The sequence below is a fragment of the Ascaphus truei genome, chromosome 2, assembly GCF_040206685.1.
Source record: "Ascaphus truei isolate aAscTru1 chromosome 2, aAscTru1.hap1, whole genome shotgun sequence".
Taxonomy (NCBI): Eukaryota; Metazoa; Chordata; class Amphibia; order Anura; family Ascaphidae; genus Ascaphus; species Ascaphus truei.
This window is the reverse complement of record NC_134484.1, coordinates 89649909-89669908: the sequence shown is the minus strand read 5'-3', so window position 1 is coordinate 89669908 and position 20000 is coordinate 89649909. Positions and strand designations below refer to the sequence as shown.

Here is a 20000-nt window from a genome sequence, read left to right as displayed (position 1 = left end):
ACAATGGCATAAAGTGATTTGCCCTAGGTCACTCAAAGCTGCCACTGGTCTTGAACCTGGGTCTTCAATTTCAAGGGCCATTGGTTTAACCAAGGCTACACCTCCTTTAAATCATGTGTCCTCTTAATCCTTTCAGTGCTGGTGAGGACTTCAATGCATGATTTCCCCGCACTGGAACTGAACTGCAGCGAAAGGAGAAAAAACAAAGAGTGACCTGGTGGTAATTCCACTCTCTTTGAAGTGTTTGAGACCCGGTGCTAGCTGCTTGTGACTGTGGGCAAGTCACTTTATCTCTCTGTGCCTCAGTCAACAACAATTTTGAGTGTAGGCCTTTATAGGTCAGGGACTCGTAGTGTCTGTAAGAAAATTCTACACATTCCCTCGTCAGTGCTGAATAAAAACCACATTATTCTTGCGTTGCCTTTATTTGCTGCACCGAAGGGGTTGAGATGACACTCAGAATAAAATGTGATTTAAGTTGAAAATGTTTAATTGACACTGCAAATAATAATTATGATACATTGTATGCTGTGTGTTGCTTCCAGTTTTTTTTTTTTGGCGTGATTAAAAAAAATATATACAAAGGCTTCATGACCCTCAGGAGTCTACCTGTAATAAACAGCTCTCACCTTCCAAACCATAACAGGCCTGCAGCACTTGAACATTAGAGCTAATTGCCTTCCTATATCAAAGGGAGTAGCGGAGGATTGAGAAAAATCACTGAAAGAGAGAGGAGGTGGGGGAGGGAGGCAGGCAGGGTGAGGGGGCAACTTCACCTTGAAAGGTTATATGTTTGTGGTTTGGTGGAGCCCTGTAAAGTTATGGCCTCAAAACTGCTGTTTGCGATTAAGTTGATGGGGAAAGTCTATCCAGCAATCTTTCCCTGCTGCTGACACTGAGTCTTTGTTCACGTTCAGATTTCTCAAACTGTTGCCAGGGTCACGCCGAGGTCAGACACCATGATGATGTATAGAAGAACATGTCTGGGAATTTCTCTCACACTTAAAACACATACCAGAAAAAACAGGAGAGCATCCTGCAAAAAAATTGTCTGATGAGACCCAGATGATAAGCTTTTCTTTTAGTACCTTCATAATTTGCTTTTTCTTTCTTCTGCTTCTTCCCTGACACGCAATGTTTTATTAATACGTTGCCGCAGTAGCCTGAACAATTCTATGTCCCCTCAAGATACAGACAAGTCGGTGGCTCTGATACTTCATCCTCCAGCCTTGGGGAATGGGTCAGTATAGGTAGGAAAAAAAGGAGGCCCGAATTCCAAGGAAGAGACAAAAAGGTGATTGCCATGGGCTCTCCCAGGCCGCAGGGCCTGACACTGGATGTGAGTCTCATGTGTGTGCAGTAGGCATTAACACAGCCCAATCCAGTCATGATCATAGACTCGCAGCGGCCCAAACTGTGCTCCCCTGCCACCCTTATAAATACAGCGTCACTTCCAACTGTGAGGAGGGAGCATGCCGTGTTTGATTAGCAATCATCACTGGGAGGGTACAGGACTAGAGCAGCCACAAATGTTTTCTTCCCCCAGTAATGGTAATTTGTGAATACACATATACATACATTACTACAAAGCAATGCCTTGCCTTTCTCACAGGGTTAGTGGAAAATAATGGTATGTCCTATCATAAGGGCATCAAAGCATTTATCATCGCTGTTAGGAAATGTAGACTTCACTCTCAGGCAAAAGAATTGTTTTCGAGCAATGCAAGTCATTTTCATGCTTTGGCATTAGTCGTTTTCGTTACATTTTCACTGTTCAGTTTCAGTGTGTGTATTTAGCATGGGAGATGCTATTTGCTTTTTCCCCTTCTTCTTTGTACTCAGCTGCTGCATATGTTAGAGGAGATTTCATTCAGCTGTCAGAATGTTATTAATAAAACATGGGGTGTGGAGAGGTCCACTCTTTCTGCTTTCAATCACTATAGCATTTCACAATGAAAATTTGATGCAGTGTGTAATTTAAAGTTAATGCACAATACTTAAAATGTCGGCACAGTGGCAGCGTATGGAGTAGCGTTTGAAGGGTTAATTGTATAGTTTTCTATATTACAAAAAGCAATGCTGGTCAAAAGCAAACCTAAGAAGGCTTTATGCAAATACGTGTGGCTGACCTTTTCCCTTTCCAGGGTTAATTTATATGGTCGTTAAAGATTTTATGAAATTGAGCAGCCTGGTGCTTTGAAATCCATTTTACTTTCGCCTCCTAATTTATGTAATTTTTACCTGAACTGAGAAATATGATTTTTATTTTTGTGCTGCAATGAAAACAGCATGAAGTGTAGTGGGGAGTTGCAGGCCTGGTTATCTGGCATTACTCAGATTGCTAAAAATTCATTAAAATGTGACATCAGCACAGTGAGAGACAAATGATCACAGGATGAAAAGGAACAGTGGGCCTTTCATGGATTAGTGCTACACAGCCCCAGCATAGAAACTAACTGCATAAACAGATTAATCCACCAGTAGCATAGCTAAAATTTACAGAATAATTAAATAGGGTTGAGTTACTGTGAAGATTTCCATGTAATCTGGCTGGTGTGAACACATAAGTGAGGTGAGTGAGATGCAGATTTCTAGAGATGATCCCTCATTGTATCAAATCACTTATGCAGTTACCCTTGTGGAAAAACAATAAGCATACATTAGCTATTCAATTATTAATTAACAGCAGTAATAAAATAAATAAATAAATAAATAAATAAGGTACCAGAAGGAGATGGCTTTTTAGCAATTGGTTTGTTTTTTGTTCATAGAGAAAAAGCATGTTAGATTTTTCAAATCGGATTCCCTTCTTTCTATATGTACTTGTTATGCTCTTATCATCGCACTGGATTATTTCACTTATTTTGGAATGACCATTTTGAAATGTGCTGCAAACCTCTCTTTGGTACATTGTCATTATTTATATACGGAAAAGCTCTTGGCATATGATTGACACATCACGAGTGCAGAAAGAAAATAGGGTTTTTATAGCGGGGATGCAAAATAAAATTGCATATTATATGTACATATTTATTGTGTTTCTCTATCTAGGTAAAGACGGTAAACTTACTTTACCGATTGCATTTTTAATGCTGCATATATTTTCGAATGTAATATGTGAAGTAGAAAGCGTAGCAGTCTTAAGTAGTAGTCCAAGGGGTGAGCATTTATTCATCGTAGATTGTATTCAAGATAAATAAATACTTGCCACTTGACCAGTATTTTGGAGCGTGCTACTCTTTTTACTTCATTTCTATAGGATTTCACCATTGAGTTTCAGCACCCGCAAAAACCTTTAATTTTTGAGTGCACTTGCACCTTTATATATTTCATATAGAATACAGTATCGAATGCAGTTGAATTGCTTCGTGACCGAACGTCTTGTAAATCAGACGCGATTTCTCTGAAAAATACAACAGACCAAAAACAGGACCCTGTTAACATTGACATTTTTTTTTTTATTGGCCAACAATAAATGAATCTGTTTATAAATATTAATAAAAACACATATGTTGAGTTCTATTCCTTACGTTGTGCATTTCCATTTGGCGGGTGTTTTCTCATTGTACAGAGTTTGCAGGTCAGTACTCGGTGCTTTTACAGTTTATAAATTGCACCCTTTGTTTTTTCCCCTCACAGAAGAACAAGCCGAGAAAACGGAGGAAACGTCAAGGACCACAACACTAGCCGAGGAGAGAGACTCAAATGAGAGAGACAACAGTGAAGGGAAGAAACCCAAGGATTCAGGTAAGAATGAATGTCTGTCTTCTCTACTTAACCTCTTTGAGAATCCTGCAACACTTTGCAGGTACATCCAGCACTGATGGGGTTTCGCACTGATCTTGAATTCTACACTGTCTGGACAATCATACTTCTATTCATTGCATGTGCATTTTGCATGTGATTCCTATCAGTGACCTCACATTGACCTATTTTTAATCATAACCATCTGACAGGATAGATGTGGATAAGTTGAGGAATATTACAGGACGACCAGTGAGATTATTTTTTAATCAAATCAGTTTGTGTGCTTGTAATTTTTTAAGCGCCTTTCATTAATCTTAGCTGTACTTGTGATTCCTCTGATGACATATTAATTTTTCATAAGCGTAGGATTAGATACCACTTGATTTTCTTTCCCCTCCTAGCAATCAAATTTCTATCCTTGTAACTGAAAGAATGACATTTTTTATTTTGACTCCTTATTCTTAAAGCAGTATGTGGTGTTTTAGAGGTCTGCATGCTGAAAATGTAAAAATTACATTATATATGTGCGTGCGTGCGTGCGTGCGCGTGTGTGCGTGTGTGTATATATATATATATAGCTGTAATTAATACAGGACCCATTATGTTAAAAGACAAGAAACATGGTCGGATATGTGAAGTCATACTCATTATTAGTACTATTCTTAATAAATATATATATTTATTAGTGCTAATAATGAAGAAGACTTCACATATCCGACCATGTTTCTTGTCTTTTAACATAATGGGTCCTGTATTAATTACAACTAAGAACCCCCAGTTTATGATCCTAATACATTACAACAGGGGTGCTCAACTCCAGTCCTCAGGTCCACCGAACAGGTCAGGTTTTCAGGATTTCCCAGCTTCAAAGACTGGAGTTGTGCACGTCTGCACTACAACATACTACAAAGACTAAGGGGCCTATGCAGAGAGCAGCGGTAGAAATAATTGGAGAGTTTTAGAAAAACTAGATTTAATGGAGAGTTTTATTCGCCTTATGCAGAAATGGGCGAAATCTGCTATTTTTAGCATTACTGCATGTGGAGAATTGTAAATGAGGAGATGCACGCCGCTGAAAGGGAAAAAAAAAAAAATCGCGCATTTTTTTTTTATTTCCCTATAGCCGGCGAGCTCCTGCTTCTTGCCAACTTTAGTTGGCGGAGAAAATTGGAGAAAATCGCGCCAAAAACAGCCGCTAGATGGCGAGCGCGCCTTTCTGAATTCGGATATTTTTCAGACTGGCGAGATGTAGTTTCTCGCCAGCCGCACGGCGAGATTTTCAAATAGAAAAAAAAAATGGCGCTTTTTTCCTACCTCGCCATTTTCAACTGTTTTTAGCGCGATTTTCTCCGGAAAATGGCGAGATTGTAAATAGCGCTGCTCTCTGCATGAGGCCCCTAGAGAGATACCACTACTGTAGGACATCATTCCTGTTGTTTTTTACTGAGAGCAACAGGGGCAGCAATAACATGACAAACCTAGTAAGAATGTGGCTTATTTCAGTTCGATTTAAAAAATCGGGTAAGGCGCGCCGATTGTGTAGATATAGTCGGTGTCCTAAAACTGTGCAGGTGTTCGTTTTCATAGAGGTCATGTCATTTTCCCCTCAAACGTGAAACGCAGCTTTTGGAACCTGCCTCTTTTCAGAGCTTTTACTTGAGGCATCTGTAGAGGAACGCAAGATGAAATCCAGCGAAAAAGTTTGCATTTGATTCAGCCTAAGTCAGAGGAAATATCATTGAAAACGGATTTAGAGTTGGGTTATTTTGAGCTCATGGAATAGACAAAGCCCAGTAATGAAAGCTACTGTCTTTGAAAACAAAACCTCTATGTCATGACATTTACTTATGCACAAACAACCCCAAGGCCAGCATCTGGTGTGGATACCCAAGGCTTTTTTTCTGTGTTTGATTTGGCAAATAAGTGACTTCATCCATGCTTTGTATGTATGAGATGGAAATCTATGGCCGCAATGAATATTACATTGGCTATTTTTGCTGCACGCTATACCTAGTTACATTAAGTTGGATTCATTGGAGCAGAAGAAGTGCTGAAAAAGGTTGAAGCCTATTAGTTGCAGGTAGTCATCTATCTTTGTCTTGTATCCCAATGACAGCAGCATATAAAGGAACTTGTATCCACAAAAAAAGACATTTAGTTATACAGAAAATACAATTTTACGCATCTCCCCATGCTTACCAATATTTAGTCCGTGTTTTCAATTCTGTTCTAATTGTTGTTCCATTATCATACTGCACATCACCTAACAGGAAGATTAATAAAAAAATAAAAATTCAGAAGGCATTCGAAAGACAGAATTGTATTGTATAGCTGTAACAGAGAAACTTAATTAAATATAATTTTTATTTTGGACTTCAGCGGTTCATGGTCACAAGATTTAATACAATTTTGATCAGACCTATAACTAGCAAGATAACATTAACTTTTTACTGGTTTTTTTTTGTGTGATTGATTTTAACAGTTATTTATGTTAAGGTTTAGAGTTCCATGTGTTGGTAAAGCATGGATACATCTTGAAAAATAAAACAAGTTGCATCCAAAGAACATAATCCCCCAAAATACTGCAATAGTGCCATAAGGATTCACAATACAATTTACTTACATACAGTAGGTTACACTTGGACAGTTGAAAAGTGACACCTTGTATGGCTAACACCCGAATTATAGATTGTATTACAGTAGGTCAGGCTACCTAGCAACAGATTTCTTTCCTATTCAAACCTAACTCGCATATTTGGTGAATTAAATATTTAACTTTTTTTGTTGCCGTTTTTTTCTCAAATTCTAAGTAAATATAATTGCTGCATTAAAATACCCCTTTCTTTCAAAGAATGTAGTAATTGGTGTCACTTCTGATGACCAAAATGACTCCACTTTTATCACTGGTGAAAATATTACTAAGTGCCTTTTATTTTCAGCTATGGAAATAGAGCAAAAGTGGTCTGGGGCAGAGAGAGCGAGAGAGGGCAGATAGTCATTAAGGGGGTTATCTATTTCGTTTTGCATTTTTAAATGTACTTTGATAACAGCCCTCAGCATTTTTGGCTCTTGAGACACCGGATTTCGCTGTAAACGACATAAGGACTTGCAGTAGCTAGAATATTTTTGTCACTGGTCCTGAAGAATCCAACAACATGCCCACAATATAATTTTGGCTTTGTTCCCAAATAATATTGGGGAATTGTCAGTAACAAAGTGTCAAGTACAGTATTCTCACACAGGGGCAGTCATCACCACAACAGAGGTTGTTTCTGGTCTGTGTAAAATGTTTATTAGATGTTGATTTGGTTTGTGGCACTTGTCTTACTTCCCTCTCTGCAGCCTATACCACGCCAAGTACTAGGTTGATAATAGAGCACGTTGTCTATACTGTACATAGACTAAAGTAGCGGTGCACAAACTGGGGGGCGCGAGACTGCCTGCGGGGGGCGCGGGGTTTACAGAGGCCCCGCGCGCTTCCCGAAAGCACTTAAATTAAGTGCTGGGGGATCTGCAGGGCCTCTGTAAAACTTTACTTACCTTGGCTCTGGCGGCTTCCTTCCCGCCTCGCCATGGCAACGCGGCGTCAAATGACGTCGCAAGGTCATGTGACGTCATGTTGCTATGGCAACGTGACGTCATGACGCCAGAGCGGAGGTAAGTGGGGGTGAGGAGGGGGGCGGGAGTGAGGAGACCCTCGGCAGGGGGGCGCAGGGAAAAACGTTTGCGCCCCCCTGGACTAAAGCACATTCCTTCTCACTCTTCCACCAACCCCCAATTTTTTTTATATAGTTTACCTGAACCAGGGTGTCCCCTGGACCTAATCCCGTGGAACCCAGGCTCAGGCAACCCCTGGTTTGTGAGCGACAAGTATATACTATATATATATATATAGTTTCTTTGAGAAAACTACAAAAAAAATAAAAATGGACTGTGGGAGTCACCAATAGAGAGTCTGCCATCTCATCTCCCAATGATGTTGTGGCCTTCTATTGGCCTGATGATGGCAAGTTTGACACGCAGCCATTTTATGTCCATTGAACCAGAATTCTTGCCCGGTGGACAAAACGCTCGGGAACCAGAGGGTACCCAAACATCGGGGGAACAAGAATCAGCTCTGGGTTCAGGTTAGAGGGTTTATTTCTTAATCACAAGCAGTGTGGATTGCTGCTTTAATGCACTGGACAATTACTGACAAGAAGCCAGAACAATTGTAGTAGGGAGCACAGACAGTAGGAGACCATCAGTCCTGGAATAAAATACATTCTATTGTTAAGGTGCGAGGTACAATCTCACATACATTTACATGTTCTCGATAACTCAATAGTGCTGCTGTCTTGCCAAATAAACAAAGCAAAATGAAAAGATACAAAACCATCACAGCACCAACATGTTCGATAAGAGAGCAGTGTGGCTCTTTAGTGTTCAATCTATTAGACAGGTGCGGATTAGCATGTGATTAGTAACCGTACGTTTTTGACACCATGTAAACTGTTGTGCTTTGTTGCTTACATTATCTGAAGGGACCCAAGCTTACTAAATGAGACCTAAGTATATGCAAGTTCTATTTGTTGATCATTTATTCAGAATAGAGAAGCCTGCTAATGCCTCATTTATATTGTCATTTAAATGTAGTGCCACTTTTGATTAATTATAATCCAAATTACAACTCTATGCAGCGGAAGAATTAATATGGAATTTATCCAGATTAATACATTTGCATTGAAAATGTAGTATGTCTCTGCTATTGCTAAGGGGAACACATTTTAATAAGATTGTAAACATAAGGGGAATGATGGAAATTAACCTTAATTGTTGCAATGCAAATTGGTCTTCCATTTAGGTGTAATTAGAAATGAATATCAATCATTATAATGTAAAACATTATTTAGACTTGGATCGCATCTGATAAATTAGAAATCTGTTAACGACTGCTGAACATTTTTTTCTCATAAATAGTAAAACCGTATTTGTTTTCAGAGAATTTGTTCAATTTCTGTCCTTTTTTTTTTTTTTTACTGAATGTTGCCTGCTTTTGATTAACAGGAAGCTTTCAGCAAAATATTTATTATAGTGCTTGGAAATTACTGTCAAGCAAGCGATGTCTTCCATTTTGAAGAATTCAGTGTGTATTTTTGAGGCCAGTACTACCAGTTAATCACAGCAAAAGTGACAGGTCGGCACCGTGTAGTGTACTTGGTGCACTGATAGTTGAGGTTTCTTTATGAGTCTAATGCACTAAAAAATATATTATATACGTTAAATAGTGCTACGTGTTTCATTGAGTTACGATCATCTTTGCAGCTACTTGCACAATAAAAAAATGTTTCAAGGATAAAAAGGCATTTATAAAATATGACTGGTGTCATGGAACCTCATTAAACATTTGTAAAGCGGCATATTAGCATAACATTATTTATTGAATGCAGTTTGTCTGCTCAATAGGAATTAGTGCATCAGCAGCCAGGGCAGAGAAATGTTATCAGTTGAACTGTGGGTCACCAATGTTTAACATAAAATGTTAGTCCTGTTAGATGTCAGACTTAAAGTAACATGCTTTATGGTTGAATCCAGACCTAAGAACAACATTTTAAATTGCACAGAATGACAGTAAGTGTATTATTTTTTTAGACTTTTTTTCACATCACCGCCTATTTTTTTAAGCACATACTTCTGTCCAAACCGCTGTAGGGAATTTCAGCAACACATTTTGGTGTAAATGCAGTAAATCTATTGTTGACCCCATTTCCCATCTTTATATATTTACAAATGGACAAAATCTTCTAACCTTACTGCTGGGGGGAGGACGGGGGGATAAATAAATAATTTGCCCAGTTTTTGTCTTGTGTCCGTAACATCCTCAGCCTTATTTATAGATTAAAACGAGGTTATTGTGCAATCAGGTGCAGCTTGTTCATGTATTTGAACCTTATGATGAAAGGGAAGAAAATCAAGCTGAATCTCCATGCACAATCACATTATCAGTGGACTATATACAGTATTTATGCTGAGTCTGATAGCAATCAATGGCTTAGCAACAGTGCATTTCAAGATGTATTTGCACCCAGTTGTCCAGTGATAGTGTCCTCATCCTGGAAATAATTTAGTTGCAAATTGACTGGAAGATGGTGAAAATTGAAAGTTAAAATTAGAAATACTCATAATAAACAGCATAAAAAAGGTCAGATGATGCTGCTTTGAGATGAGATTGGAATGGTTGGTAAATGAGGTTTTGTGTTTGTATGTGATGTATGTGACATGCCTACCCAATGCTCTTGTAATATCCAGCCTAGCAGAAGAGATTATCTGGCAAATTGACGCTGGAAAGAATTTTCTGATTGACAGGGAAATTAGAATTGCTCTTCTCTCTTTGATGTATGCAAGTCTTAGCCACATTACATTGCTGGTTCCAGCATCATATTAAGCACACTGTTTAATGGATAATAGTAGAATTAACGACAGCCGACGATTGCAAGCTGCAAAATAGCAGAATAAAATGTTTGCCATCGTAAAAGATCAGATAATCAAAATATACAATTTTACAGCCATATAGACTTATAGTATTTAATATAGCAAGAGAGATGAAGACAGATAACATTTTATTTCTATATAGCTAAGCATATTATTAGGGGAAAATTTCCCTGTTTTCAAGACAGCTCCGTGGAGCTTTGTTGGAACAACAAAACATTATTGTACTGTAACATTTCACAGGGAAGGTATTAAAATAACAGAAACAGCTATGCTGGGAAAGATAGTCTTATGCCGTAAACGTTTTCTTTTAAGGGAATATAGAAATTCCAGCTGAAATGCTGTTGAGCCGCATGTTATTGATTAATCTCTCAAGGCAACCTAAGGTTATCCAAACAAAAGAGAGAAGTACATTTTTAAACCTGTTTATTGAGTCTACTAACTGTTACTAGACAAAAAAATGTGACTTCCAATATTTTTGAAGCAAGGAACCTAAATTCCAGGATGTGATTAAAATAAACAAAATGGCAAATGGTTTTAGTTACAATTTATTTCTTTAATAGTAGGATTTGCATATTTACATGCTGTTTGATTGATAGGTATTAATGTATTATTAAATACATATATTTCAATATATTTTAGGATCAGGATCAAACACACCTGAAAAGGAGCCTGTCTCAAATTCTGCGGTGGGAAAGCGACAATTAACACAGAGCAAAGAAGAGGAAGGTGCTATTAAGAGATCCAGAACTACAGATGACAATAAACTTTGTCAGGAACAGGTACACATGGAAGCTTGGAATTTGACTTTTCTGGTCACTTACCAGAAAAAAATCTAGCAATCATATTTGTTCCTAAATGAAAAAAACGATATTTCAATATACGGACGTAAGGATTTTTTTATTTTTTTTTAATGTTTCTCTGTTTTGTTTTGTAGTTCTATCAGTGTCCTTATTGCAACTACAACAGCAAGGACCCAAATCGTATTCAGATGCACATCCTCTCACAGCATTCAGTGCAGCCGGTGATCTCCTGCCCTCTATGCCAGGATGTGCTCAGCAACAAAATGCATCTCCAACTGCATTTGACTCATTTACACAGTGTGTCTCCAGACTGTGTGGAAAAGCTACTCATGGCTGTAAGTGCATCAATACGAACACAGGCTCAAAGGCATCTACTGTATGGACATAGAGGGCTTGTACAGTAGTTTTCTAAAAACATACACATACCAGTACAGTCGTGGTGCACAGGGACAGGATTATTTCTGTAGTTTGTCTTTCCCTTGTTTAAAATTTTGGTGTTTGAAGAAACAAAGGTGGTGACCATTACACTTTGGGCCATAAGACACCCTCCAGCCAATAAGGTATCTTCCTGCACCGGAAGGTGTCCCATGCCTTAACACGGCTTGGTAAAGAGGGAACTTTGTGTCTAAAGAAGGACATTGGATAGGGAATATAAAGGAATTTAAAAAAAAACACATTACCTCTAAATTTGTATACCAATAGCTAGTTAAATGGTAGTTATCTTTTAGACCTCAATACACACTTGCATCATAAAATTAAAGTGTCTCATGTAGGAATAGGGTTGCCAGGTGGCTTCTCAAAAAATACTGGACACAACGGTGAAAAATGCGGCGCGCTCAAAGTCGGTGAGGAGGTATGTTATTTATACATTCTCAGACCATTTTGTCATTTTTTCAAAATTTCACTCCATGTATGCAACAATTTACACTATTTCATATTCTATTTTGTAAAAAAAATCTGGGGAGGGGTTTGGGGATTGAGCGCGCTCCCAGCATTTTTTACGAAATAGAATATGAAATGGTGCAAATTGGTGCATACGTGGAGTGAAATTTAGAAAAAAAATGACATAACAGATCATTTATAAATAACATACCTGCAGCCATACATGGTGAGCTATACTGATCTTAATGCTCCTCTCCCACTACTTCCAAGATTGTCGCAACCCCCCTCATCTTCCCCACCCCCTCATCTTCTCACACCACCACCACCCCTCGTCTTTCCTCACCTTCACCCCCCCTTTCTAACCTTCACCCCCCTCCTCCTCTTCCTTACCTTCACCCCCCCTCCTCCTCCTTCCTCACTTCACCTCCCTCCTCCTCTTCCTCACCTTCCCCCCCTCCTCCTTCCTCACTTCACTCCCCTCCTCCTCTTCCTCACCTTCACCCCCTCCCTCACCTTCAACCCCCCCTCCTTCACCTTCACCCCCCCTCCCTCACTTTCACCACCCTGACCTTCACCCCCCTCCTACACCCCCTCTCCCTCACCCCACCTCCCTCACATTTACCCCCCTCCCCACCTTTACCCCCTCCCCACTTTTACCCCCCTCCCTCACCTTTACCCCCCTCCTTCAACCTCCCCAACCCCCCCTCCTTCACCCCCTCCCTCACCTTAACCCCCTCTCTCATCTTCACCCCTCCTCCTCCGTCCTCACCACCACCCTCTTCCTCCTTCCTCACCACCTCCTCATCCTCCTTTTTCATCCTCTCCCCCTCCTGGTAACTTACCTGTGGTGGCAGGGTCAGAGAGGAACTCTTCTCACCTCTCCCACATGCAAAGCTGAGAGTAAACTACATTTCCCAGCATGCAATTGGGGGAGCTGTGCATGATGTTGAGCCCTCCCATTGGTTTGTCTTCTCCTTGGCTGAGAGGGGGGGTGGGGGTGACGCCCGTTTCCCTGTTACCAGACACTGCAGCCTGCTTCTGAATCGGAGGTAAGGGGGGACGCTGCATCCGGCTACCATTCACGCACTCGCTGCCCGCACATCCAGAGAGGGAAAATACCGGATACATACATGTCCGGTATAACCTCTCATTTTTTACCGAACAGATCGGCAAAATACTGTTCTGTCCGGTTCAAAACCGGACACCTGGCAACCCTCTGAAGGAATACAAATAGCTCGTGTTACTCATAGTCAGTGTTGCATTCTGATTTTGGTCATGTAATCCTTAGTGCTAGAGTGGATCTATTAATGCACAAAAATATGGTTACTTACACATTTCAATGCATTGTTTTCAGATTTCTGTGCCAGATGTGGTGATGCCCAATAGTATGCTGTTGCCAGCAGCTGCATCAGAGAAATCAGAGCTTGATACACCTGCATCTACCACTGCTGAAGCATCTGGAAAATCAATGAGTAAGTGCGGAGGATCTCAATGTAAACCCCTTTATCCTTCAGAGATACTTTTCTGGCACCGTTTGCAAGTGATCCCAAAGAAAGTAAATGTTTGCAAAAGGTTTGTAAGGGGGATAACTATATACAGTAATAGGCACCATTAAACCATACACAAACCAGCATACACTGCATTTTATTGATGCCTGAAGCACAGGAAAAGGTCAGATACTGTAACACTTCCACTACAGACAATATCATGACCACTTCTACTCATTCTGCAATCATGCTATCTGTCCCATAAGTAATGATATGATGGTAACCCAACTCCTGCAGTAAAAATGAAACTGTGATAAAAATCCTGTTTGAAAAAAAATGACAGAGGTTTAGTATTAAAAATAAATATTCAATTACACTGGAGCTAATATGTTAAAAGTATTTGTGTGTAAATCTGCAGAGTACAAACATGCATTATTTTTGCAGACCTCAGGTTCCAGACGTTTTATTACAATGCCAGTGGTATCATTTTCACATATAATGGTTTAAACAGCGCAGTTCATAAGAGCATGTACAGCACATTCTGACTTTAATTATATTGTATTACATGGGTGTTCTTTGTTGCTGATCACATGAAAAGAAATCCTACAACACTCATCCACGTAAAACTTTTATGCACATACAAATTAGAACAAAGGCATTAGTGCTAATTTTATTCTGATTATATATATTTTTTTCATTAGGTGAAAGTCTGATGGACGAAAAAAATACCCCAGGTCTAGATGATTCAAAGGCTGGAATAGAAATTAAAACAGAAGAGCAAATAATGCCCAAAGAATCAATAGATATACCTGAGTGGAGCAAAAACAGCGGTAAAGATTTAAAGGTCTGCGAGTCACTGCCAGAACAACTAAATGAACAGGAGAAAAGACAGCAGCTTTCTGTTTCTGACCGCCATGTCTATAAATATCGTTGTACCCATTGTAGTTTGGCTTTTAAGACTATGCAGAAGCTTCAGATACATTCCCAGTATCACGCTATTCGGGCTGCTACCATGTGCAACCTTTGCCAGCGCAGCTTCCGTACATTCCTGGCTTTAAAAAAACATTTGGAAACGGGCCACCCTGAACTCAGTGAGGCTGAAGTTCAGCAGCTCTGTGCATCCTTACCTGTAAATGGGGAACTCTGGGCTGAAAGTGAAAGCATGGCACCAGATGACCACTCACTAGAGCAGGATAATGAAAGAGAATATGAAATGGACCATGAAGGGAAAGCAAGCCCGGTGGGAAGTGATAGTAGCTCCATTCCAGATGACTTGGGCTCAGAACCAAAGCGGACCTTGCCTTTTAGAAAAGGGCCAAATTTTACTATGGAAAAGTTTTTAGATCCATCACGCCCATATAAGTGTACAGTGTGTAAAGAATCCTTCACTCAAAAGAACATTCTTTTGGTCCATTATAATTCAGTGTCTCATTTGCATAAACTAAAAAAAGTTTTGCAAGAAGCATCAAGTCCAGTTCCTCAAGAGACCAACAGCAGCACTGATAACAAACCATTCAAGTGTAGCATTTGCAATGTTGCATATAGCCAAAGTTCTACATTGGAAATTCATATGAGGTCTGTTCTCCACCAAACTAAGGCAAGGGCTGCAAAAGTAGAACCAAGTAGTAACAATACTAGTGGAAGTCATATAGCAGGGAACATTAGCAGCCCAAGCCAAGGGATGCTAGATTCTGTGAGTTTGCCAAGTGTTAACAGCAAAGAAACACACACAGATGCCAAAGAAATAAACAAAAAGCAAGCTTCTGAGATCATCCCTCCCCAGCATACACATCACCTTTCCCAGTCACCAGCAATGCTTCAAATGCAACTGCAACATGAACTGCAACAACAAGCTGCATTCTTTCAGCCCCAGTTTCTAAACCCAGCCTTTCTGCCTCATTTTCCTATGACTCCTGAAGCACTCCTACAGTTCCAGCAGCCTCAGTTTCTCTTTCCATTCTATATTCCTGGGACAGAGTTTAGCCTCAATCCTGATTTGGGAATGTCTGCATTCGGAATGCATGGAATGGCAGGAATGGCAGGATCACTGCTCGAAGATCTAAAGCTACAGATCCAAACACAACATCAGGTTGGACAGAACCAACTACAGCTACTGCAGCAGCAAGCACAGCAGTATCAAGCTGCTCAGCCCCAGCATCAACCACAAAAACAGCAGCAAACCAATAGAATATTAAAACAGGAGCAAAACAACATGGCAAGTGTTGAAAGCCAACTAATGAAAGATGCACAGTGTTATAAAGACCAAGAAGAAATGACTGAAAAACAAGATAAACCAAAGCAAGAATTTCCAAATGAGAATGACACACTTAAAGAAAATAAAGATGTTAAGAAACAGAAATCATTAGAACCAACAATCCCACCACCTCGCATCGCTTCAGGTGCGAGGGGAAATGCAGCAAAAGCTTTGCTAGAGAACTTTGGTTTTGAGTTGATTATTCAGTATAATGAAAACAGACAGAAAGTACAGAAGAAACATAAACTTGGGGATAAAGAAAACAATGACAAACTAGAGTGTGGGGCATGCAATAAGTTATTTTCAAACATTCTCATCTTAAAGAGTCACCAGGAGCATGTTCATGGACAGTTTTTCCCCTATGGCGAATTGGAAAAATTTTCCCGTCAATATAGAGAGGCCTATGATAAGCTTTATCCAATTGCACCGTCTTCTCCAGAAACACCACCTCCCCCTCCTCCTCCTCCTCCACCACCTCCCCCTCCGCCACCTCCGGCCCCACCATCACAAGCTCCTCCTCCACTTACTTCTGCTACGTCGGTGAAAATCCCAAGCTCAACTCCAACACCCTTGCAAGCCCCACCACCAACACCACCTCCTCCCCCACCACCACCTCCCCCACCACCGCCACCTCCTCCACCGCCACCATCTGCTCCACCTCAAATGCAGCTACCTGTTTCCTTGGACCTTCCTCTCTTTTCTCCGATCATGATGCAGTCTGTCCAGCATTCCGCTTTACCTCCACAACTTGCACTTCAGCTGTCCCCCATGGATGCTTTGTCAGCAGATCTTGCCCAAATGTGCCAGCAACAGTTGGGATTAGATCCTAACTTTCTGCGTCACTCCCAGTTCAAGCGCCCACGTACAAGAATTACAGATGATCAGCTGAAGATACTACGTGCCTACTTTGACATCAACAATTCTCCAAATGAGGATCAAATACAGGAAATGGCTGAGAAGTCCGGACTGTCTCTGAAAGTTATTAAACACTGGTTTCGTAATACCCTATTCAAGGAACGTCAAAGAAATAAAGATTCACCTTACAACTTCAGCAATCCTCCAATAACAGTACTGGAAGATATTAGAATTGAGCCTCCACCAGCTGCTTTAGAGCTTCACAGGTCAGACTCTTTCAGCAAAAGGTCATCAAGAACTAGGTTTACAGACTATCAGCTTAGAGTCTTACAGGATTTTTTTGACACAAATGCATATCCAAAGGATGATGAAATTGAGCAACTGTCCACAGTCCTTAACTTAGGAACTCGTGTCATTGTTGTTTGGTTCCAAAATGCACGCCAGAAAGCTCGCAAAACGTATGAAAATCAAGCTGAGACTAAAGACAGTGAAAAGAGAGAACTCACCAATGAGCGTTACATTCGTACTACCAACATGCAGTATCAATGTAAGAAATGCAGTGTAGTGTTTCCTAGAATTTTTGATTTGATTACACATCAGAAAAAGTTATGCTACAAGGATGAAGATGATGACATTCTAGATGAAAGTCAAACCGAAGATTCTTTAGATGCTACAGATCAAGTTATGCCAAAGACTAGCTTTGTTTTTGGCCAAGGTGATACATCAAAAGCTTCAACTGCTACCACAGCAAGCTCTGGCTCTGGTTCAAGTACTCCATTAATTCCATCACCCAGACCAGAGTTAGATAAAATTTCACCTAAACCTGATGTTCAGACAGAGAAACCAAAGCAAATTGATGCCATTGCCAGTTCATTAGCCTCCAAATTGACACAGTCTAATTCTGCAGCTTTGTCTGATCCAAAGCCTTCAGCACCTCAGCCCCAGCAGCAAAGACCATCTCAACATATAGGAAGACCCCCATCTACATCACAAACCACTCCTGTTCCTTCTAGCCAATTATCAGTATCTATGAGTTCCCTGCAAAACAGTCTACCTCCTCAGTTGTTACAATACCAATGTGATCAGTGTACAGTTGCCTTTCCAACACTGGAACTATGGCAGGAGCACCAGCACATGCATTTCTTAGCAGCCCAAAACCAATTTCTTCATTCACAGTTTTTAGAAAGACCAATGGACATGCCCTATATGATTTTTGACCCCAATAGTCCTCTCATGGCAGGACAGCTACTTAGTGGTTCCATCACGCATATGTCTCATCAAACAGGTGCATCACATGCTTCAACCTCTATTTCTGGTTCTCTTAAAAGGAAGTTGGATGAAAAAGATGATAATAATTGCAGTGAAAAGGAAGGGGGAAACAGTGGAGAAGACCAACATCGAGATAAGCGATTGAGGACAACAATTACTCCAGAGCAGCTAGAAATACTGTATGAAAAATATTTGCTTGATTCCAATCCGACACGAAAAATGCTTGATCATATTGCACGTGAGGTGGGCCTGAAAAAGAGAGTGGTTCAAGTCTGGTTTCAAAACACAAGAGCCAGAGAGCGAAAAGGTCAGTTCCGTGCTGTTGGTCCAGCCCAGTCTCATAAAAGGTGTCCTTTTTGCCGAGCGCTGTTCAAGGCAAAGTCCGCATTAGAAAGTCACATTCGATCTCGGCACTGGAATGAAGGAAAACAAGCGGGTTATAGTTTGCCGCCAAGCCCTCATATCTCAATGGAAGATGGAGGTGAAAGCCCACAGAAGTACATGTTTTTCGATTACCCCTCACTCCCTTTAACAAAAACTGACCCCTTAAGTGAAAATGATTTGCCTTCCACTGTTTCTACACCTGTCAGTAAAAATGCTGAGCTATCGCCGAAGAATCTTTTAAGCCCTCTATCTTTTAGAGCAGAATGCAGTGAGGATATAGAGAACCTAAATGCCCCACCTGCGGAAACTGGGTTTGATCATAGTAAAAATGACTTTGATGAAACTTCTTCTGTAAACACAGCAATTAGTGATGCCACAACAGGAGATGAGGGAAATCATGAAATGGACAGCACCACTGGTAGTTCAAGAGATGTAAAAACTCCCAAAGAGCCTACAACGCATATGAATGATAGTTTGTCAAAAACAGGAACTACCCCCACAATGGACATTTATGATGACAAGTTTTTCTTCTCCTTAACAAATACATCACACAATAATATGGACAGAGAGAGTGATTATGACCAAAGCTTTTATATGAATGATGATTTTGAGGACAGTGAAACATCGAGTATAGCTGATCATGATGCCAGCTCGCCAAACTCATTTGGTAGTAACAACCCTTTTAAAACCAAAAATAGTGATCGACCTGGTCATAAGCGTTTCAGAACTCAAATGAGTAACCTTCAACTTAAGCTTCTAAAAGCTTGCTTTTGTGATTATCGGACACCAACCATGCAAGAATGTGAAATGCTGGGCACTGAGATTGGTCTTCCCAAACGTGTTGTCCAAGTTTGGTTTCAAAATGCCCGGGCAAAAGAAAAGAAATTCAAAATTAACATAGGGAAGCCATTTATGATTAACCAAACTGGGCCAGATGGAACAAAACCGCAGTGTTCTCTTTGTGGGGTGAAATATTCAGCACGTTTGTCCATCCGAGATCATATATTTTCTAAACAACACATTTCAAAAATAAGAGAAGCATTGGGAAGTCAACTTGATCGTGAAAAAGATTATTTAGCTCCTACAACTGTCCGACAACTGATGGCACAACAAGAACTGGATCGTATAAAGAAGGCCACGGATGTTTTAGGCTTAACAGTACAACAGCCAAGTATGATGGAGAGCAGTTCTCTTCATGGTCTCAATCTGCCAGCATCTTACCAAGGGCTACCTGGCCTTCCTCCAGGTCTTCTACCTGGCATGAACAGCCCATCTCCGTTGTCTGGTTTTACACAGAGTTCAAACGGTAAGTTCATAGAGCAGTATTTGCTTGATGTGGTCAAATGTGATTTAATGTTTACGATAGACTGTACAGAAGGAGATAACTCTATATGTTAAGGCCGTGCTTGTGCTACCTAAACTGTCATTTGAAATTCCCATGTATTGCAGATAAAAGGAACATTGTAAAAAAAATGAATCCGACAATAAATTAAATATGGCCTTGGAGAAATTCATAAACTAAAGCTGAGCTTGGGACACTTTCATTGGTGTATAGAGCAAATGCTTTTTTTAATGTAACAAATATAATAGTTTAAAAATGATGCAAGTCTATATTCAGAATTCCTATGACCATGTGCTTATTTTTTGGTTTTGCAAATGTTTTAACTTTAGCAGGACAAAGAAGAAGAATGTATAGGTAAAGGAAGCGGACTCCATTTTTAAAATATAAAAAATGGAAACTAGACTCTTGAAACTAATGCAGACATAAAAATCCTGAAATATGACCACGAGTATAGTTTCTATACTTTCTAGGTTTTGTAATCATTACTTTTAGAATCACTGCCAAAATAT

The 20000-nt window shown here is 40.1% G+C and overlaps 1 protein-coding gene across 7 annotated transcripts in view; it reads left to right on the top strand.

Annotated features, from left to right (window-relative positions):
- Positions 1-20000, top strand: part of ZFHX4 (zinc finger homeobox 4) — a 154104-nt gene that overhangs the window by 129074 nt on the left and 5030 nt on the right. For all 7 annotated transcript variants that reach the window (XM_075583141.1, XM_075583159.1, XM_075583128.1 and 4 more), the window contains 5 exons: positions 3640-3747; positions 10858-10997; positions 11153-11353; positions 13255-13372; positions 14089-19455. In XM_075583141.1, the coding sequence (XP_075439256.1) occupies positions 3640-3747; positions 10858-10997; positions 11153-11353; positions 13255-13372; positions 14089-19455 (5934 nt within the window). The remainder of the gene's footprint in view (positions 1-3639; positions 3748-10857; positions 10998-11152; positions 11354-13254; positions 13373-14088; positions 19456-20000) is intronic.